General features: G+C 38.8%; 1 protein-coding gene across 1 annotated transcript; it reads left to right on the forward strand.

The window, feature by feature from the left end:
• Window positions 1–1,772: 1,772 nt before the first annotated feature.
• Window positions 1,773–14,064, forward strand: LOC132342891 (uncharacterized). Its single transcript, XM_059877663.1, has 2 exons — window positions 1,773–12,123; window positions 12,581–14,064. Exon 1 carries the CDS (start codon window positions 2,182–2,184, stop codon window positions 3,091–3,093), a length of 912 nt encoding a protein of 303 aa, XP_059733646.1. The 5' UTR covers window positions 1,773–2,181; the 3' UTR covers window positions 3,094–12,123; window positions 12,581–14,064.
• Window positions 14,065–22,952: the final 8,888 nt, after the last annotated feature.

Below are 22,952 nucleotides of genomic sequence, written 5' to 3' on the forward strand. Positions count from 1 at the left end.
GCCCACCATCTTGGCGCCCCAGGCAGCATGTCAGCAAGCTGGCAGCAGCCAAGCACCAATCACCCCAAAGCAGCAAACAGTGATAATGACTCTGGGTGATGCCTCTGACTGAGATGGTGGGGAGTTGGAAAGTGTGACTTGCAGTTAAGCAGAGGCTTCTCAGGTAAGAGAAACCAAGAACATATGTTCAGCTACTGGAAAGGAAAAGAAAGGCCCATAATTTCTAACCTGTTGAATACTTAGAATCATGTTTTTTAAAAAAGTTTTATCTAAAGTAGAAAGATATTCACTACTTTGGATATGCTGGTGAGGAACAAATACTTTGGATATGCTGGTGAGGAACAAATTCTCTTTGCTTTACCAAAGAGACTGAAACTTAAAAAAAAAAAAAAAAATTCTAGAGCTGAAGAACTCAATAAATGAGATGAAGAATGCCTTAAAATCATTAAAACAGAGCAAGCCTAATGGAAGAGAGAATTAGCTGAGCTTGAAGATAGAAATCTACAAATGATGCAAGCAGAATAGGAAAGAGATTTAAGGCCTAAAAAGACAGGAAATTCTACAAGAGCTATAAAACTCTTTTAGGAAAGAAAACATTATGTAACGGGCATCCCAGAAAGAGAAAAGAGACAGAGGGAGGAAAGAGTTCCAAGAAATAATAGCTGAGACCTTCCGAAACTTGCAGGAGGGCTGAGAGGAGCAACTCCACGTTAAAGGTCAGGAGGGGCGGCTGTGAGGAGATAGCCCTCGTCCAAGGTAAGGAGCAGCGGTTGTGCTTTGCTGGAGCAGCTGGGAAGAGATACCCCACGTCCAAGGTAAGAGAAACCCAGGTAAGACAGTAGGTGTTGTGAGAGGCATCAGAGGACAGACACACAAACCATAATCACAGAAAACTAGTCAATCTAATCACATGGACCACAGCCTTGTCTAACTCAATGAAACTAAGCCATGCCGTGTGGGGCCACCCAAGACAGGTGGGTCATGGTGGAGAGGTCTAACAGAATGTGGTCCACTGGAGAAGGGAATGGCAAACCACTTCATTATTCTTGCCTTGATAACCCCATGAACAGTATGAAAAGGCAAAATGATAGGATACTGAAAGAGGAACTCTCCAGGTCAGGAGGTGCCCAATATGCTACTGGAGATAAGTGGAGAAATAACTCCAGAAAGAATGAAGGGATGGAACCAAAGCAAAAACAATACCCATTTGTGGGTGTAACTGGTGATAGAAGCAAGGTCCAATGCTGTAAAGAGCAATATTGCATCGGAACCTGGAATGTCAGGTCCATGAATCAAGGCAAACTGGAAGTGGTCAAACAGGAGATGGCAAGTGTGAACATCGACATGCTAGGAATCAGAGAACTGAAATGGGCTGGAATGGGTGAATTTAACTCAGATGACCATTATATCTACTACTGTGGGCAGTAATCCCTTAGAAGAAATGGAGTAGCCATCATGGTCAACAAAAGAGTCTGAAATGCAGTACTTGGATGCAATCTCAAAAAAGACAGAATGAACTCTGTTCATTTCCAAGGCAAACCATTCAATATCACAGTAATCCAAGTCTATGCCCCAACCAGTAATGCTGAAGAAGCTGAAGTTGAACGGTTCTATGAAGACCTACAAGACCTTTTAGAACTACACCGAAAAAAGATGTCCTTTTCATTATACGGGACTGGAATGCAAAAGTAGGAAGTCAAGAAACACCTGGAGTAACAAGCAAATTTGGCCTTGGAATACGGAATGAAGCAGGGCAAAGGCTAATAGAGTTTTGCCAAGAGAACACACTGGTCATAGCAAACACCCTCTTCCAACAACACAAGAGAAGACTCTACACATGGACATCACCAGATGGTCAACATCGAAATCAGATTAATTATATTCTTTGCAGCCAAAATGGAGAAGCTCTATACAGTCAGCAAAAACAAGACCAGGAGCTGATTGTGGCTCAGATCATGAACTCCTTATTGCCAAATTCAGACTTAAATTGAAGAAAGTAGGGAAAACCACTACTAGACCATTCAGGTATGACCTAAATCAAATTCCTTATGATTATACAGTGGAAGTGAGAAATAGATTTAAGGGACTAGATCTGATAGATAGTATGCCTGATGAACTATGGACAGAGGCTCCTGACACTGTACAAGAGACAGGGATCAAGACCATCCCCTTGGAAAAGAAATGCAAAAAAGCAAAATGGCTGTCTGGGGAGGCCTTACAAATAGCTGTGAAAAGAAGAGAAGCGAAAAGCAAAGGGAAAACAAAAACTATAAGCATCTGAATGCAGAGTTCCAAAGAATAGCAAGAAGAGATAAGAAAGCCTTCCTCAGCAATCAATGCAAAGAAATAGAGGAAAACAACAGAATGGGAAAGACTAGAGATCTCTTCAAGAAAATTAGAGATACCAAGGGAACGTTTCATGCAAAGATGGGCTTGATAAAGGACAGAAATGGTATGGATCTAACAGAAGCAGAAGATATTAAGAAGAGGTGGCAAGAATACACAGAAGAACTGTATAAAAAAGATCTTCATGTCCAAGATAATCACTATGGTGTGATCACTCACCTAGAGCCAGACATCGTGGAATGTGAAGTCAAGTGGGCCTTAGAAAGCATCACTACAAACAAAGCTAGTGGAGGTGATGGAATTCCAGTTGAGCCATTTCAAATCCTGGAAAATGATGCTGTGAAAGTGCTGCACTCAATATGCCAGCAAATTTGGAAAACTCAGCAGTGGCCACAGGACTGGAAAAGGCCAGTTTTCATTCCAATCCCAAAGAAAGGCAATGCCAAAGAATGCTCAAACTACTGCACAATTGCACTCATTTCTCATGCTAGTAAAGTAATGCTCAAAATTCTGCAAGCCAGGCTTCAGCAATACATGAACCGTGAACTTCCAGATGTTCAAGCCAGTTTTAGAAAAGGCAGAGGAACCAGAGATCAAATTGCCAACATCCACTGGCTCATGGAAAAAGCAAGAGAGTTCCAGGAAAACATCTATTTCTGCTTTATTGACTATGCCAAAGCCTTTGACTGTGTGGATTACAATAAACTGTGGAAAATTCTGAAAGAGATGGGAAAGCAGAACTCTTGACCTGCCTCTTGAGAAACCTATATGCAGTTCAGGAAGCAACAGTTAGAACTGGACATGGAACAACAGACTGGTTCCGAATAGGAAAAGGAGTACATCAAGGCTGTATATTGTCACCCTGCTTATTTAACTTCTATGCAGAGTACATCATGAGAAACCCTGGGCTGGATGAAGCACAAGCTGGAATCAAGATTGCCAGGAGAAATATCAATAACCTCAGATATGCAGATGACACCACCCTTATGGCAGAAAGTGAAGAGGAACTAAAAAGCCTCTTGATCAAAGTGAAAGAGGAGAGTGAAAAGGTTGGCTTAAAGCTCAACATTCAGAAAACGAAGATCATGGCATCTGGTCCTATCACTTCATGGGAAATAGATGGGGAAACAGTGTCAGACTTTATTTTTTGGACTCCAAAATCACTGCAGATGGTGATTGCAGCCATGAAATTAAAAGATGTTTTCTCCTTGGAAGGAAAGTTATGACCAACCTAGATAGCATATTCAAAAGCAGAGACATTACTTTGCCAACTAGGTCCGTCTAGTCAAGGCTATGGTTTTTCCAGTGGTCATGTATGGATGTGAAAGTTGGACTGTGAAGAAAGCTGAGTGCCGAAGAATTGATGCTTTTGAACTGTGGTGTTGGAGAAGACTCTTGAGAGTCCCTTGGACTGCAAGGAGATCCAACCAGTCCATTCTGAAGGAGATCAGCCCTGGGTGTTCTTTGGAAGGACTGATGCTAAAGCTGAAACTCCAATACTTTGGCCACTTCATGCGAAGGGTTGTCTTATTGGAAAAAACTCTGATGCTGGAAGGGATTGGAGGCAAGAGGAGAAGGGGGCGACAGAGGATGAGATGGCTGGATGTCATCACCGACTCAATGGACATTAGTTTGGATGATCTCCGGGAATTGGTGATGGACAGGGAGGCCTGGCCTTCTGCGATTCATGGAGTCTCAAAGAGTCGGACACAACTGAGTGACTGAACTGACTGACTCCCAAACTTGGGGAAGTAATTGAATAGTCCATGAAGCTAAGATAATACCTAATTACCTCAATGCAAAAAGACTTTTTCCAAGACACATTATATTACAATTATCAATATAAATTACAAAGAAATTTTGAAGGCAGCCAGGGACCAAAGGATGGTAGCCTACAGAGGAACCTCCATTAGACCATCAGCAGATTACTCAGCAGGAACTCTACAGGAAAGGAGGGAGTGAAATGACATTCTCCAAATATTGAAAGACTAAAACTGTCATCCAAAAATATTCTACTTCAGCAAAATTTTCCTTTAGATGTGAAAGAGAAATTAGGGCATTCAGAGATGAATAGAAACTGAGAGTTCATCAAAACTAGATTTATAAGAAAAATTTAAAGTAACTTTCCTATGAGTGATGAAAAGACAAAAGTACCCAAACTTTGAGTAAGGTGATAGATAGAATCAGAAAATTTCAACTCTTCCTCAGAATAGGTTTTTTAAACACTTTATCAGAGCATAAAAGCTAAAGGAAGAAAGGCAGAAAAAATAACTATAGCTACTTAAATTTAATAACAAACTCACAACATAAAAAGGAATAATTTGAGACAACAAAAAAGCCAAAGGGGAAAAGGAAAATGATGAAACCCAAATAGGCAAATGAAGACAAATTGCTGTCAGCAGCAAAAGAACTGTTTCATCTGTGAGACGTTTTATACAAACCTTATGCCTGCAATGCGGGAGACCTGGGTTCAATCCCTGGGTTGGGAAGATCCCCTGGAGAAGGAAATGGCAACCCACTCCAGTATTCTTGCCTGGAAAATCCCATGGACAGAGGAGCCTGGTGGGCTACAGTCCACGGGATAGCAAAGAGTCAGACACGACTGAGCGACTTCACTTTTTCACTTTATGGTAACCACAGAACATAACTTAGAGCAGAGACATGAAATACAGAAAAAGAGGAAACTAAAAAGACAATCACAGAAAAAGACCAAACCTAAATAGTAGACAGAAAAAGAAGCAATGGAGATACAGAGCAACCAAAAAACATAAAATGGCAGTACTGATCCCTCACATAGCAATAATTATTCTATGTAAATGAAATGAATTAACAAATCAGAAGACACAGCATTAGACCTAATGCTGCCTTCAGGAAACTCACCTCAGTTCTAAAGACAAATATAGGCTCAAAGTGGAGGGATGAAAGATGATACTCCAAGCAAATGGCAGCCTAAAAACACCAGGTTTAGTCATTCTTGTATCAGGCAAAACAGACTTCACACCAAAAAAGGTAAGAAGAGATGAAAATGAACAGTATATAAAAATAAAGGAGAAAATTCAATAAGAAGACATAACAGTGATTAATATATATGCACCTAACATAAAAGCACCAAAATATATACAAAAATTTTTAACACATTTAAAGAGAAATTTACAGCAGCACAATAACACTAGGGGACTTTAACACTCTAGTTACATCAATGGATTGCTCATTCGGACAGAAAGTCAACAGTGAAACAACAGCCTTAAATGAAGCATTAGATGAGATGAGCTTAATAGGTTTATACAGAACATTCCATCTAAATGCACCCTAATACACATTCTTCTCAAGTGCCTATGGAACATGCTCAAGAGCAATTCCTATCTTGCAACACAAAACTAGTCTAATTAAATTTAAGAAGATAGAAATCATATCAATCTTTTCTGTTCACAGTGTTATGAAACTAGAAATAGACTATAAAGGGAAAAATAATCAACTATAAGCTGGAAAAATCACAAATATGTGGAGACTGAACACCATGCTACTGAACAGCTATTGAGTAAAAAATCAAAGGCTAAATCTACATTTCCTGAAGACAAGTGAAAATGAAAATACAACATAGGAAAAAAATCTATGGGATGCAGCAAAAAATGGTACTAGGAGGGAAGTTTATAACAGTCTAGGCCTACAATAAGAAATAAGCAAAATTTTAAATAAACAATCAGTACTCTTGCCTGGAAAATCCCACGGATGGAGGAGCCTGGTAGGCTGCAGTCCATGAGGTTGCGAAGAGTCGGACAGGACTGAGCGACTTCCCTTTCACTTTTCATTTTCATGCATTGGAGAAGGAAATGGCACTCCACTACAGTACTCTTGCCTGGAAAATCCCACGGATGGAGGAGCCTGGTAGGCTGCAGTCCATGGGGTTGCGAAGAGTCGGACACTGCTGAGCGACTTCCCTTTCATTCTCACTTTCATGCATTGGAGAAGGAAATGGCAACTCACTCCAGTGTTCTTGCCTGGAGAATCCCAGGGACGGGGGAGCCTGGTGGGCTGCCGTCTGTGGGGTCACACAGAGTTGGACACGACTGAAGTGACTTAGCAACAACAACCTTACACTCACCTCAGAACTTCTCAGGTGGCTCAGTGGCAAAGAATCCACCTGCAATGCAGGAGATGCAAGAGATTTGATCCCTGAAGTTAGGAAGATCCCTAGAGTAGGAAATGGCAATTCCAGTCTTCTTGCCTGGAAAATTCCATGGACAGAGGAGCCTGATGGGCTACAGTCCATGGGGTTGCAAGGAGTCACATATGGCTGGACACACACACACACACACACACACACACAGATACAACCTTACACCTAAAGAAACTAGAAAAAGAAGCCCAGACAAAGCCCAAAGTCTGTAGAAGGTAGGAAAAATACAGATCGTAGCAGTAATAAATGAAATTCAGACTAAAGATAAAATAAAAAAGATCAGTGTAACTAAGAATTGGTTCTTTGAAAAGAAAAAGAGAATTGACAAACCTTTGACTAAAAAAGAGAGAAGACTGAAAAATAACATCAGAAATGAAAGGGGAGAAATAACATTCATAGAAATATAAATGATTATAAGAGAATATTATGAACAACTATATGCCAACAAATTGAACACCCTAGAAGAAATGGAAAAATTCTTAGAATCATACAACCTTATAGATTAATCATAAATATAAAATCTGAATAGACTAATCACTAGTAAAGAGATTGAAATGGTAATCAAAAAACTTCCCCCAAACAAGATGGCTTTACAGTTGAATTCTACCAGTCAAAGAAGATTTAAGATCTATATGTCTCAAAATAACAAAAAAAAAATTAGAGAAGTGAATGCTTCCTAATTCATCTTATGAAGCCTAATACCAAAATCAGACAAAAAATAAAATTACAGATCAGTATCTCTAATGAACATAGATGTAAAAATCCTCAACAAAATATCAGCAAACTAAATTCGACGATACACTAAAAGGATCCCAAAATCAAGTAGGATTTATTCCAGGGATGCAAGGATGGTTCAACACCCACAAATCAATCTACATGCTACATCACACTAACAAAATGAAGGATAAAAATCATATGATCATTTCAATACATACAGAAAAAAGCATCTGACAAGATTTGAAACCCATTTATCATTAAAAAAGCTGTCAATGAAATGGGCATAGAAGAATGTGTGTCTGTGTGTGCCTCAGTTGCTTAGTCAGCTCTGACTTTTTGGGACCCCGTGTACTGCAGCCCAGCAGGCTCCACTGTCTATGGAATTTTCCAGGCAAGAATGCTGGATTAGGTTGCCATTTCCTACTCCAGGGGATCTTATCTTACCAACCCAAGAACTGAACCCACATCTCTTGCATCTCCTTTATTGGCAGGTGGATTCTTTACCACTGCGTCCCCTGGGAAACCCATAGAGGAAGGCACCTCTATATAATTAAGGTCATGTATGACAAATCCATAGCTAACATTATACTTAATGTTGAAAAATTGAAAGCAATCCCTCTAAAGTCAGGAAGAAGGCCAGGATGCTGACTTTCACCACTCATATTCACAATTGTATTGGAAGTCTCAGCCAGAGTGAAAAGGCAAGAAAAAGAAATAAACGTTATCAAATCTGGAAAAAAGAAGTAAAACTGTCACTGTTTGCAGATGACATGTTTTTAAAAAATATTTATTTTAAATTGATTTATGATTGCTTTACAATATTGATTTGATTTCTGTCATACATCAACATGAATTATTATTTTTTAATATAAATTTACTTATTTTAATTGGAGGCTAATTACTATACAATATTGTATTGGTTTTGCCATACATCAATATGAATCCGCCACAGGTATACACGTGTTCCCCATCCTGAACCCCCCTCCCACCTCCCTCTCCATACCATCCCTCTGGGTCATCCCAGTGCACCAGCCCCAAGCACCCTGTATCATGCATCAAACCTGGACTGGCGATTCATTTCACATATGATATTATACATGTTTCAATGCATTCTCCCCAATCATCCCACCCTCACCCTCTCCCACAGAGTCCAAAAGATTGTTCTATACATCTGTGTCTCTTTTACTGTCTTGCATAAAGGGTTATTGTTACCATCTTTCTAAATTCCATATATATGTGTTAGTATACTGTATTTGGTGTTTTTCTTTCTGGCTTACTTCACTCTGTATAATAGGCTCCAGTTTCATCCACCTCATTAGAACTGATTAAAATGTATTCTTTTTAATGGCTGAGTAATACTCCATTGTGTATATGCACCACAGCTTTCTTATCCGTTCATCTGCTGATGGACATCTAGGTTGCTTCCATGTCCTGGCTATTATAAACAGTGCTGCGATGAACATTGGGGTATACGTGTCTCTTTCAATTCTGGTTTCCTCGGTGTGTATGCCCAGCGGTGGGATTGCTGGGTTGTATGGCCATTCTATTTCCAGTTTTTTAAGGAATCTCCACACTGTTCTCCATAGTGGCTGTACTAGTTTGCATTACCACCAGCAGTGTAAGAGGGTTCCCTTTACTCCACACCCTCTCCAGCATTTATTGCTTGTAGACTTTTGGATAGCAGTCATTCTGACTGGCATGAGATGGTACCTCATTGTGGTTTTGATTTGCATTTCTCTGATAATGAGTGATATTGAACATCTTTTCATGTGTTTGTTAGCCATCTGTATGTCTTCTTTGGAGAAATGTCTGTTTAGTTCTTTGGCCCATTTTTTGATTGGGTTGTTTATTTTTCTGGAATTGAGCTGCAGGAGTTTCTTGTATATTTTTGAGATTAATTCTTTGTCAGTTGCTTCATGAATTAACATAGGTGTACATATGTCTCTTCCCCCTTGAATCTCTCTCCCACCTCCCTAGGTTCCCACCTCTTTAGGTTATTACAGAGACCCAGTTTGAATTCCCTGAGTCATACAGCAAATTCTCATTGGCTATCTGTTTACATATGTTGGTGTATATGTTTCCATGCTACTGTCTCAATTTATCTCACCCTCTCTCTCTTCTCCCTGACCCTTGTCCATAAGTCTGTTCTCTATGTCTGCATCTCCATTGCTGATCTGCAAACAGCTTCATCAGTACCATCCTCCTAGATTCCATGTATATGTGTTAATATATGATATTTGTTTTTCTCTTTCTGACTTACTTCACTCTGTATCATAGGCTCTAAGTTCATCTACCTCATTAGAACTGACTCAAATGCATTCCTTTTTATGGCTGAGTAGTATTGCATTGTGTATATGTACAGCAGCCTCTTTATCCACTCATCTGGCAATGGACATTTAGGTTGCTTCCATGTCCTAGCTATTGTAAGTAGTGCTGCAATGAACAGTGGGGTACAGGTGTCTTTTTCAGTTTCTTCAGGATATAAGCCTAGAAGTGGTATTGCTGGGTCATATGGTGGCTTTATTCCTAATTTTAAAAGGAATCTCCATATAGTCTTCCATAGTGGCTGTATCAATTTACATTCCCACCAGCAGTACAAGATGGTTCCCTTTTCTCCACACCCTCTCCAGCACATGTTGTTTGTGCATTTTTTGATTATGGCCATTCTGACCAATGTGAGGTGACATCTCATTGTAGTTTTGATTTGTGTTTCTCTAATAATGAGTGATGTTGAGCATTTCTTCACGTGCTTATTATCCATCCATATGTCTGGAGAAATCAGATGACATGCTTTAAAAAATTTATTTATTTTTATTTTTTGGAATATAATTGCTTTGTAATGTTGTATTAGTTTCTGCTGTAGAACAACATGAATCAGGCATAAGTATACATATATTCCTTCCCTCTTGATTCTGCCTCCCACGCTCTCCTTCTTTCCATCCCTCTAGGTCATCACAGGGCGACAAGCTGAGCTCCCTCCGCTATACAGCAGCTTCCTGCTGGCAATCTGTTTTACACATGGTAGTGTATGTGTGTCAGTGCTAGTCTCTCGATTCATCCCACCCACTCCTTCCCCCTGTATCCACAAGTCCATTGTCTATGTCTGCATTTCTGTTTCTGCCCTGAAAATAGGTTCCTCAGTGCTGTTTTTTCTAGATTCCATATGTATGTGTTGACATACAATATTTGTTATTCTCTTTCTGACTTAATTCATTCTGTATAACAGGCTCTGGATTTATCCACATCACTACAATTGACTCATTTTCAATCCTTTTTATGGTAAATATTCTACTGTATATATGTATCACATCTTTTTATCCATTCATCTTTCAATGGACATCTAGGTTGCTTCCATGTCTTGGCTATTGTAAATAGTACTGGAATGAACATTGGGGTACATGTGTCTTTTTGAGTTATGATTTTCTCATGGTATATGCCCAATACTGAAATTGCTTGCTTGGTTATATGGTAGTTTTATATTTAGCTTTTTAAAGAATCTTCATATTATTCTCTTCATTTCACATGCTAGCAAGGTAATGCTCAAAATCCTTCAAACTAGGCCGCAACAATATGTGAACCGAAGTACAACCTGGATTTACAAAAGGCAGAGGAACAAGAGATCAAATTGCCAACATCCGTTGGATCATTGAAAAAGCAAGGGAATTCTAGAAAAACATCTACTTCTGTTTCACTGACTATGCTAAAGCCTTCGACTGTGTGGATCACAGCAAACTGTGGAAAATTCTTCAAGAGATGGGAATACCAGATCACCTGACCTGCCTTCTGAGAAATCTCTATTCAGGTCAAGAAGCAACAGTTAGAACTGGACATAGAAAAGGGGACTGGTTCAAAATTGGGAAAGGGGTAAGTCAAGGCTGTATATTGTCATTTTGCTTATTTAACTTCTATGCAGAGTACATCATGTGAAATGCCAGGCTGGATGAAGCTCAAGCTGGAATCAAGATTGCTGGAAGAAAGCAAGTGAAGAGGAACCAAAGAGACTATTGATGAAGGTGAAAGAGGAGAGTGAAAAAGCTGGCCTAAAATTAAACATTCAAAAAATGAAGATCATGACATCTGGTTCCATCACTTCATGGCAAACAGATGGAGAAGGAATGGAAACAGTGACAGACTTTATTTTCTTGGGCTCCAAAATCACTGCAAATGGTGACTGCAGACTTGAAATTAAAAGATGCTTGCTCGTTGGAAGATAAGCTATGGCAAACCTAGGCAGTGTATTAAAAAGCAGAGACATTACTTTGCCAACGAAGGTCCATCTTGTCAAAGTGATGATTTTTCCAGTAGTTAAGTGTGGATGTGAGAGTTGGACCATAAAGAAGACTGAGCACCGAAGAATTGATGCTTTGAAGTGTGGTGTTGGAGAAGACTCTTGAGAGTCCATTGGACTGCAAGGAGATCAAACCAGTCAATCCTAAAGGAAATCGACCGTCAATATTCATTGGAAAGACTGATGCTGAAGCTGAAGCTGAAGGTCCAATATTTTGGTCACATGATGCAAAGAACTGACTCATTGGAAAAGACCTTGATGTTGGGAAAGATTGAAGGCAGGAAGAGAAGGGGATGACAGAGGATGAAATGGTTGGATGGCATCACCAACTTGATGGATATGAGTTTGACCAAACTCCAGGAGATGGTGAAGCACAGGGAAGCCTGGCATGCTGCAGTCCATGGGTTGCAAACAGTCGGACACAATTGAGTGACTGAGCAACAACAGACATGCAGTATGACATCACCCTAATCACAGAAAGCAAAGAGGAACTAAAGAGTCTCTCATTGAAGGTCAAAGAAGAGAGTGAAAAAGCTGTCTTAAAACTCAGCATTCAAAAAATGAAGATCATGGCATCTGGTCCCATCACTTCATGGTAAGTAGATGAGGAAACAATGGAAACAGTGATAGAGTTTTTTTCTTGGGCTCCAAATCACTGCAGACGGTGACTGCAGTCATGAGAAGGGAATGGATACCCATTACAGTATTCTTGCCTGCAAAATCCCATGAACAGAGGAACCTGGTAGGCTATAGTCCATGGGGGTCACAAAAAGTTGGATACGATTTAGTGACTAAGCAAAAAAAAAAAAAAAAAAAAAAAAGACATGATGGGTTTTGGGTCATCGTGTTTTCATTGTCTTTTGTTTCCGTGTATTGTTTTAATTTCCCCTTTGATTTTGGCAAAGATCACTTGGTTATTTAGTGGCATATCATTTAGCCTCCACGTGTTTGTGTTTTTTGAAGTTTTTTTTCCTATAATTGATTTCTAATATCATAATGTTGTGGTCAGAAAAGACGCTTGCTACAATTTCCACTTTCTTAAATTTTTCTAGGCTGGATTTCTGACCCAAGATGTGGTCTATCCTGGAGAATGTTCCATGTGCACTTGAGAAGAAAGTTTATTCTGCTGCTTTCAGGTGAAATGTCCTGGAAATATCAATTAAATCTATCTGGTCTGTTGTGTCAGTTAAAGTTTGTGTTTCCTTATTTATTTTCTGTCCAGATGATCTGTCCAGTGGTATAAGTAGGATGTTAAAATTCCCCACTATCATTGTGTTACTGTTGATTTCTCCTTTTAAGGTTGGTTGGTAGCATTTGCCTTATGTATTGAGGCATTCATATGTTGGGTGCATAAATATTTATAATTATTATAGCTTCTTGATCATTATGTATTGTCCTTCCATATCTCTTGTAACAGTTTTTATTTTGAAGTCTATTTTGTCTGATATGAGTATTGCTACTTCAGCTTTCTTTTGATCTCCATTTGCATGGAATATCTTTTTCCATTCCCTCACTTTCAGTCTGTATATGTCCCTAGGGATGAAGTGGGTCTCTTGTAGGGAGTACATATACAGGCCTTGTTTTTGTATCTTTTCAGCCAGTCTGTGTCTTTTTCATTGGGGCATTTAATCCATTTACATTTAATGTAATTATCAACATGTTTGTTTATCAATTGTTTTGTGTTTGTTTTTGTGGGTATTTTTCTTTTCCTGTGTGTCCTGCCTAGAGAAGTTTCTTTAGCATTTGTTATAAAACTGACTTGGTGATGCTGAACTCTTTTAGCTTTTGCTTGTCTGTAAAGCTTTTGATGCTGGGAGCGATTGGGGGCAGGAGGAGAAGGGGACAACAGAGGATAAGATGGCTGGAGGGCATCACAGACTCGATGGACATGAGTTTGAGTGAACTCCAGGAGTTGGTGATGGACAGGGAGGCCTAGCGTGCTGTGATTCTTGGGGTCACAAAGAGTCAGACACGACTGAGCGACTGAGCTGAACTGAAAGCTTTTGATTTCCCTATTAAATCTAAATGAGATCTTTGCTGAGTAGAGTAGTATTGGTTGTAGGTTTTCCCCTTTTATTACTTTAAAGATATCCATTCCCTCTGGCCTGCAGAGTTTCTGGTGAAAAATCAGCTGATAGCTTTATGGAGATTCCCTTGTATGTTATGTTTTCCTTTCCCCTTCCTGTTTTTTAAACATTTTTTTGTCTTAATTTTTTAAACATTTGATTTATATGTGTCTTGATGTGTTTCTCCTAGGGCTTATCCTGTATGAGACGCTGTGCTTCCTGTACTTGAGTGGCTATTTCCTTTTCCATGTTAGAGAAGTTTTCAACTATAATCTCTTCAAATATTTTCTCAGATTCTTTTCTTTTTCTTTTCTTCTGAAACCCTTATGATTCAAATGTTGCATTAATATTTCCCATACATCTCTGAGTCTATCCTCAATTTTTTTCATTCTTTTTTTCTTTATTTTACTCCTCAGCAGTTATTTCTATTAGTCTATTTTCCAGCTCACTTATTCATTCTTCTGCCTCAATTATTCTGCTAATGATTCCTTCTAGAGTATTTTTAATTTCAGTTATTGTGTTGTTCATTACTGTTTATTTTTTAGTTCTTCTAGCTCCTTATTAAATATTTGTTGTATTTTCTTCATCCTATTTTTGAGATTTTGGGACATCTTTACTATCATTACTCTGAATTCTTTTTCAGATAGGTTGCCTATTTCCTCTACATTTATTTGGTCTGGTAGGTTTTTACCTTACTCCTTCATCTGTAACATATTTTTCTGTTGTTTCTCTCTCTTTGTGATTTTTGGGACTGTGTTCCTATTTTACTAGTTGTTTGGCCTGAGGTTTCCAGCAGTGGAGTTTTCAGGCAGTTTGGTAGACCTGGGTCTTGGTGTTGAGATGTGGACCTCTGGAATACCTCACTGCAATTCATATTCCCTGGAGCCTGAGATTCTCTGTTAGTCCAGTGGTTTGGATTTGGCACTCCCATCACAGGAACTCAGACCCAATCTTTGGCCCATGGAGTGAGATCCTGCAAGCCACAGGTTGCAGCAGAAAAAAAAAAAAAAAAAAAAAGGAAGAGAACAATGACCAAGAATAAAAATAAAATATATTTCTGAAACTAACAGGTATAATAGAAAAAAATTAGACTATATGTGAAACAATCACCTGAGGGTAAAACTGAACTCCAATAGCAAAAAACAACAATAAGACAAAAAGTAAAAAGCCAGGGGAGAGGCCTTAGCCAGGGAAGGGCTTAGGGGAAGGTGGGGTTTAGGTGGGGGCAAGGTCTAGGGTCAGGACCCATGCCACTGGAAAGGCCTTGGGTGAGTTGGAGGGCAAGGCCCAGGCTCAGCCCCTCCTGGCGGGGCCTCTGGAGTGCCTCTGGCCTGAGGGTGTGGGAGACCAGTCTTGGGGTCTAAGCAGGCCCCCTGGGATCAAGTGGGTGGGACAGGGAATGCCAAGCACCTTCCCCAGTCCTCCAGTCCCAAAGGTACTCTCTTGGCAAGCATGCCTCTTCTGGCTTGTAAACCTCTCCTCTTCCCTCCCCCAGCTACCCATCATGTGCACTGGTCCTGTCTGGCCTTATTTTTTCTCCCTTCCTTGATTCCTCCCACATCCTCCCCAGTCACTTGGGGGTTCCTCCTGTCTGTCTGGTTGTCAGAGGTCCCTCATCAGCACCTTGACATGGTTTTATATATAGAAAACCCTAAAGATTTCAACCAGAAAACTATAGGAAATGTATGAATACAGTAAAGTTTCAGGGTATAAAATAAGCATAAAAAGATCTGTTGCATTTTTATGTGCTAACAATGAGCTAGCAGAAACTGGATGCTTGGGGCTGGTGCACTGGGACGACCCAGAGGGATGGTATGGGGAGGGAGGAGGGAGGGGGTTCAGGATGGGGAACACGTGTATACCTGCGGCGGATTCATGGCAAAACCAATATAATATTGTAAAGTAACTAACCGCCAATTAAAATAAATAAATTTATATTAAAAAAGAAAACAATTTCAGGTAATTATAACAGACAAATAAAATACTTAGGAGTAAATTTAACCCAGGGAGTGAAAGACTCATACACTTAAAATTGTTATACATTGTTGAAGGAAATTGAAGAAGACACAAGTAAATGAAAAGATATCCCATGTTCATGGGTTAGAAGAATTAACATTGTTAAAAGTGTCCTTTATTCCAAAAGTAATATACAGATTAAATGTAATCTCTATCAAAATCCCAAGGACATTTTTTCACATAAAAGAAAAATTCTAAAATTTATACAGAACTACAGCAGACCCTGAATAGCCAAAGCAATTCTGAGAAAAAAGAACAAAGCTGAAAGTATCCCATGTCCTAATATTAAGCAATATTACAAAGCTACTATAATCAAAGCAGTATGGTGTTGATTGGTAGAAAAAAGAGGTACATAGATCAATGGAACAGAATTGAGAGCCCAGAAACAAACCCATACATATAGAAACAACTAACTTATAACATTTCAATCCTAAAGGAAATCAGCACTGAATATTCATTGGAAGGATTGATGCTGAAGTTGAAGCTCCAATACTTTGGTCACCTGATGCAAAGAACTGACTCACTGGAAAAGACCCTGATGTTGAGAAAGATTGAAGGCAGGAGGAGAAGGGGATGAAAGAGGATGAGATGATTGGATGGCATCACCGACTCAATGGACATGAACTTGAGCAAAGTCTGGGAGGTAGTGAGGTACAGGGAGGCCTGGCATGCTACAGTCCATGGGGGTCTACAAAGAGTTGGACACGACTGAACGACTGAACAACAGCAACAACATGGTGTTGGCAGAAAAAAAAGATACATAGATCAATGGAACAGAACTGAGAGCCCAGAAATAAACCCATACATGTAGGAACGGCTAACTTATGAGTAAGGAATCTACAATGGAGAAAGGACAGTCTTTTCAATAAATAGTGTTGGGAAAACTGACCAACCAGATGTAAAAAAAAATGAAGCTAGACAACTATTATACACTATACACAAAAATCAACTCAAAATGGTTTAAATAATGTAAGACCTGAAACTATAAAACTCTTAGAAGAAAATATAGGCAGTATGCTCTTTGACATAGGTGATAGCAAAATATTTCTAGGTATATCTCCTTAGACACAGGAAACAAAAGCAGAAATAAGCAAATTAAACTAAATCAAACTAAAAGCTTCTGCACTGCAAAGGAAACCAGAAACAAAATAAAAGGCTGGCTATTGCATGGGAGACACTATTTGCAAACCATATATGTGATACATATATATAAATAATTCCTACTACTCAGCAGCAACAGAAAACCAAAACAATTTGATTAAGCAATAGTACAAAGAATTCATACAACTCAACAACAACAAAATCTCCAAATAATTTGATTAAGCAATAGGCAAAGGAGCTGAATAGATGTTTTTCCAAAGAAGACATACAGATGGCCAACAGGCACAGGAAAAGATGTTCAACATGACTAATTACTCAGTTCAGTTCAGTTCAGTTCAGTCACTCAGTCATGTCTGACTCTTTGCGACCCCATGAATTGCAGCATGCCAGGCCTCCCTGTCCATCACCAACTCCCGGAGTTCACTCAAACTCAGGTCCATCGAGTTGGTGATGCCATCCAGCCATCTCATCCTCTGTCGCCCCCTTCTCCTCCTGCCCCCAGTCCCTCCCAGCATCAGAGTCTTTTCCCATGAGTCAACTCTTCGCATGAGGTGGCCATAGTACTGGAGTTTCAGCTTTAGCATCATTCATTCCAAAAAACACCCAGGACTGATCTCCTTCAGAATGGACTGGTTGGATCTCCTTGTAGTCCAAAGGACTCTTGAGAGTCTTCTCCAACACCACAGTTCAAAAGCATTGATTCTTTGGCGCTCAGCTTTCTTCCCAGTCCAACTCTCACATCCATACATGACCACTGGAAAAACCATAGCCTTGACTAGACGGACCTTTGTTGGCAAAGTAATGTCTCTGCTTTTGAATATGCTATCTAGGTTGGTCATAACTTTCCTTCCAAGAAGTAAACATCTTTTAATTTCATGGCTGCAGTCACCATCTGCAGTGATTTTGGGGAGATGGAAAGCAAACCACAATGCAATATCTTCTTACTTCTGTTTGAATGGCTATTATCAAAAAGATAAATAAAAAGGGTGTGTCAGGATGTGGAGAAAAGGGAACATTTGTACACTATTGGCGGGAATGTAAATACATGTGGCTATTATGAAAAACAGTATGGAGGTTCCTCAAAAAATTAAAAACACAGCTACTAGATGATCCAGCTATCCCACTTCTAGGAATTCATGTGAAGAAAACGAAAACATTAAATTGAAAACATTATTTACAATAGCCAAGATATGGAAACAACTTAGGTATCAATCAATGGATGAATGGATAAAGAAAATGTGGTATTTAAGTACAATGGAATATTACTCATCCATAAAAGATTAAATATTATACTTTGATACAACATAAATGAATCTTGGGGGTGTTATGCTAAATGAAATGAGAAAAATAGATAATGTATGGTTTCATTCAAATTTGGAGTATAAATACAAATGAAAAACTGAACTATTAATAAATGAACGTACCAAACCAAACAAAAACAGACATGTAGATATAGAGAACAGAGTAGTGGTTACCAGAGGTGAAGGGGTGGGGCAGACAGGGTAAAATGGTTAAACGGAATTGACTATTTGGTGATAGATAGAAAGTAAATTTTTGATGGTTAGCATGTTGTGGACTGAGGAGGGCATGGCAACCCACACCAGTATTCTTGTCTGGAAAATCCCATGGACAAAAAAGCCTGGTGGACTATAGTCCAGAGGGTCACAAAGAGTTGGACGTGACTAAGTGACTGGGCATGCATGCATGCATGTTGTAGGTGATCCAGAAATAGAAATATAATATTGTACACATAAAATTTATATACTGGTATAAATCAATGTGACCTCAATAAAAAATAAATTGTCCTTTCAGAAAAAAGTCACTCTTGACAGTTTTTTGTTTCAGCACTTTTTAGATATTGTGCCACTTCCTTTGTCCATTATGGTTTCAGTTGACATGTCCTCTGTCATTCTAATTATTGTTCCTCTATAGGTATCATGTTGTTTTTCTTTAGTGCTTTCAAGATTCTTTTCTGTCTGTAGTTTTCATAAGCTTAATTATGACATATCTTGGAATGGACTTACTTGGGTTTATCTTGTTTGGGATTTTCTCAGCTTCTTAAATCTGTGAGTATGTGTTGTTTATCAAATTTGGCAAGTTTTCAGCCATTATTGATTTGAATATTCTTTTAAACCGACTTTCTTTCTCCTCTCAGTGACTTTGAAGATATGAATGTTAGCTCGTTTGATCTTTTCCTACAGGACTCTGAGGCTCTATCAGTTTGATTTATTTTCTGTATTCTCTCTTTTGTAAGTTCTATTGATCTGTCTTCAGCTTCACAGATTCTATCTTCTGTCATCTTTATATTACTGAGCCAATTCAGTGAGTTTCTTATCTGTTATTGAAATTTTCAACTTTATAATTTCTACTTGTTTTTCAAAATAGCCTTTACTATAATTTTTCTATTTTTTTTACTTATTTCAAGATAATTTGTAATTTATTGTTATTTGTTTATTTGGCCACACTGCGAAGCTTGTGGGATTTTAGTTCCTTAACCAGGGATGGAACCCAGGCCCTGACAGTAAAAGTGATGAGTCCTAACCACTGGATCATCAGGGAATTCCCTGTAACTTCTTGTAATTTCTCAGCACATCTTGGCATCTCAGGCCCACCAGCACAAAGATGAGTTTTGGGTCCCCGGCTTAGTGCAATGTTTCCCTTTAGCTGTCTCAGTGTCTCCCAGTCATGAAAGGGCCTCTCCGGTTCAAGGGCATAAAAAAGCCCCTTTGCCTATCTTTGTTCAGCTCACTCATTGTAGTGGAAGTCCTCTCCCCTGTGCTTCCCAATGCCTCCCTGCTGCCCCTGGGTTATTGGTGGCCAAGGCAGTCTCAGGCCCCAGCAGTGAAGAGGCTCCCTGGCCTGGGCTGCTTGTTGTAACTGGCCACTAGGGTTGAAGAGTCTCAGGCCTGGCCAGGAAGAAGTGGGCATCTTGCTGCTAATTGTCAGTTGGGCTGTTTCTTGATTAGCCACCTTATCTGGGGTGCTGACTTGATTGGAAGGACTCCTATTACATCTAGAAGAGGCCTGACCCTGTGCCACCTGTTCTGATTTGGTTGGGAAACATCAGGTCTGGGGTACCTTCTCTTGGGTGGAGGGATGTAAGATATAAGTATGTTCTTCCAGTCCTAATTGGGGTCCTAAGATAGTTTTCCTCCTTCTTACTACATTTCAGAATTCTCCTTTGCTGCTTTTTTGTGTTATTTCCAGGGTTTATAATTACACTTGGTGGAGAGAAGCAGGGAGAATTGGGTCTGTGCCATCTTGTTCAGACTCGTAGTTCTCTCTGGCTTTTTTTTTTTTTTCATTTAAAAGTACACTTTTCTCTTTTGCTCTTTCTATTTGAGTGATAAAGAAAAAAACATTTTTTTTGACCACACTGTGCAGGTTGTGAGATCTTAGTTTCCCAACCAGGGATTGAACCTGGGTCTTTGGCCGTGAAAGCGCAGAGTCCTAATCACTGGGGCACCAGGGAATTCTCCATCAAAAAATTTTTTTTAACCTTCTCCCCTCCATGACTTGGAGGTTATACATTCTAGTGCTTATTCTTCAATATGCGTAACAGACTTGATAAAGTCAAATTTTCCTCCTCAATGATGCTGAATCCTTAGAATGTTTTAACTCCTATCATCTCCAGCCATTCTTCTCTGTTATTGTCTAGTATTTTAGTTCCATCTTTTTTTTCATTATTATTTTTATGGTGAACAGATATTTATATTTTCTACATTTGCTATTTCTTTGCTCATCCTGACTTCTTGTATCTCCTCCTTTCTTCTGTGTGCAGTCTCTTTCCTTCAGTAGTCATTCTGTTGGGTATGTGAATGATAAACTTTCCCTGCTTTTGTCTGCAAATATCTTTATTTTCCTATTTACTCTTGAATGAGTGTTTGCAACTTAGAATAGAAGACTATGTTGATAGTTTTTCTTTTGGATCAATATTTAAGGTATTTCACAATCTTTTGTGAAAGTTAGTGTTTTGGGGGCTTGCTTTCAATATAATTTCTCTTCATTTTGTTAGTAATGTATCTTTTCTCTCTAGTTACTTCTTTGTTTTTTCTTTGTCTCTTCTTTTTATCAATTTCATTACAACATGTATAGTTTAAACATATTTTAATTTATTTTGCAAGTCATGATTTAAGCATCTGAAGATTTCCTTTATTTATTTAAAATTTAAATTTATTTATTTTAATTGGAGGCTAATTACTTTACAATATTATATTGGTTTTGCCATATTTATTTATATTTATTTATTTTAATTGAAGTATAGTTAATTTACAATGTGTTGGTGTTGGTTTCAGGTGTACAGCAAAATGATTGTTATACATACATATATATCTATTTTTTTTCATATTCTTTTCTGTTATAGGTTATTACAAAATATTGAGTATAGTTCCCTGTGCTATACAGTAAGTCCTTGTTTGTTACATATTTTATATATATTAGTATGTGTATGTTAACCCTAAACTCTCAATTTGTCTCTCCTCTCCTTTCCCCTTTGGTAAACATAAGTTTTTTTCCCTATGTCTGTGAGTCTGATTATGTTTTATATATAAGTTCATCTGTATCACTTTTTTTTAAGATGTCATATATAAGTGATATTTTTTGTCTGGCTTACTTCACTTAGTGTGATAACTTCTGGGTCTATCCATGTTGTGACAGATGGCATTATTTCATTATTTTTTATGGCTGAGTAATACTCCATTTTGAGATTATACCCAAGTACTACATTTCAGACACTTTCAAAAAATTTATACAATCTCTAGTATCTGGTATGTTGTAAACAAGTGTGCTTACTGAATGTTCAATAAAATAATAAAAGTTGAACATACATTTTCAATGTAAGCATTTGTTCCCTGCTGCAGAGCCAGCACCCATTTCTGACAATTTTGTTGACTATGAGAGCTACCCCATTTCTTCTAAGGGAAAATTCTTAAAGAGATAGGAATAACAGACCACCTTACCTGTCTCCTTAGAAACCTGTATGAGGGTCAAGAGGCAACACTTAGAACCAGACGTAAGACATCTGACTGGTTCAAAATCGGGAAAGGAATATGACAAGGCTGAATATTGTCACCCTGCTTGTTCAATTTCTATGCAGAGTACATCATCTGAAATGCTGGGCAGGGTGAATTACAAGCTAGAATCAAGATTGCTGGGAGAAGTATCAACAACCTTAGATATGCAGATAATACCATTCTAATTGCAGAAAGTGAAGGGGAACTAAAGAGCCTCTTGATGGGGGTCAAAGAGGAGAGTGAAAAAACTGGATTAAAATTCAATGTTAGAAAACCTAAGATCATGGCATCCAGTCCCATTTCTTCATGGCAGGTAGAAGGGTGGCAGTGTGGAGGCAGTTTAGATTTTCTTTTCTTGGATTCCAAAATCACTGTGGACATTGACTACTGTTAAACGATATTAGAAGACGCTTGCTCCTTGGAAGGAAAGCTATGACAAACCTAGACAGCTGAGACATCATTTTGCCAACAAAGGCCCATATAGTCCAAACTGTGGTTTTTCCAGTAGTCATGTGCAGATATGAGAGCTGAACCATAAAGAAGGCTGAGTCCTGAAGAATTGATACTTTTAAATTGTGGTGATGAAGGAGACTCTTGAGAGTTCCTTGGACTGCAAGGAGATCAAACTAGTCAATTCTAAAGGAAAGCAACCCTGAATATTCATTGGAAGGACTGTGAAGCTCTAATACTCTGGCCACCTGATGCAAAGAGTCAACTCATTGGAAAAGACCCTGATGCTGGGAAAGATTGAAGACAAAAGGAGAAGCGGGCAGCAGAGGATGAGATGGTTAGATAACATCACAGACTCAATGGACATGAATTTGAGCAAACTCCGGGAGATAGTGGAGGAGAGAGGAGCCTTGTGTCCTATAGTCCATGGGGTCACAAAGAGTCAGACATGACTTAGTGACTGAAAAACAACAACAACATTCCATTGCAAATATATACACCAGAGCTTCTTTATCCATTTATCTGTTGATGGATATTTCAGTTGCTTCCATGTCTTGAGTATTGTAAATACTGCTGTAATGAACACTGGGGTGCACACATCTTTTCAAATTAGAGTTTTCTTCAGATATATCCAGGAGTGACTATATAGGATCACATGGAAACTCTATTTTTAGGTTTTTAAGGACTCTCCATACTGTTCTCCATAGCGGCTGCGCCAAGTTACATTCCCACCATCAGTGTAAGAAGGGTTCCTTTTTGAAGATTCATTTTTAAAAATA

This window comes from Bos taurus, chromosome 2 (genome assembly GCF_002263795.3).
Source record: "Bos taurus isolate L1 Dominette 01449 registration number 42190680 breed Hereford chromosome 2, ARS-UCD2.0, whole genome shotgun sequence".
Taxonomy (NCBI): domain Eukaryota; kingdom Metazoa; phylum Chordata; class Mammalia; order Artiodactyla; family Bovidae; genus Bos; species Bos taurus.

Bases quoted from the DNA above. Each gene is read 5' to 3' on its own strand.
- LOC132342891 (XM_059877663.1), top strand. From the start codon at position 2,182: ATGCAAAAAAGCAAAATGGCTGTCTGGGGAGGCCTTACAAATAGCTGT.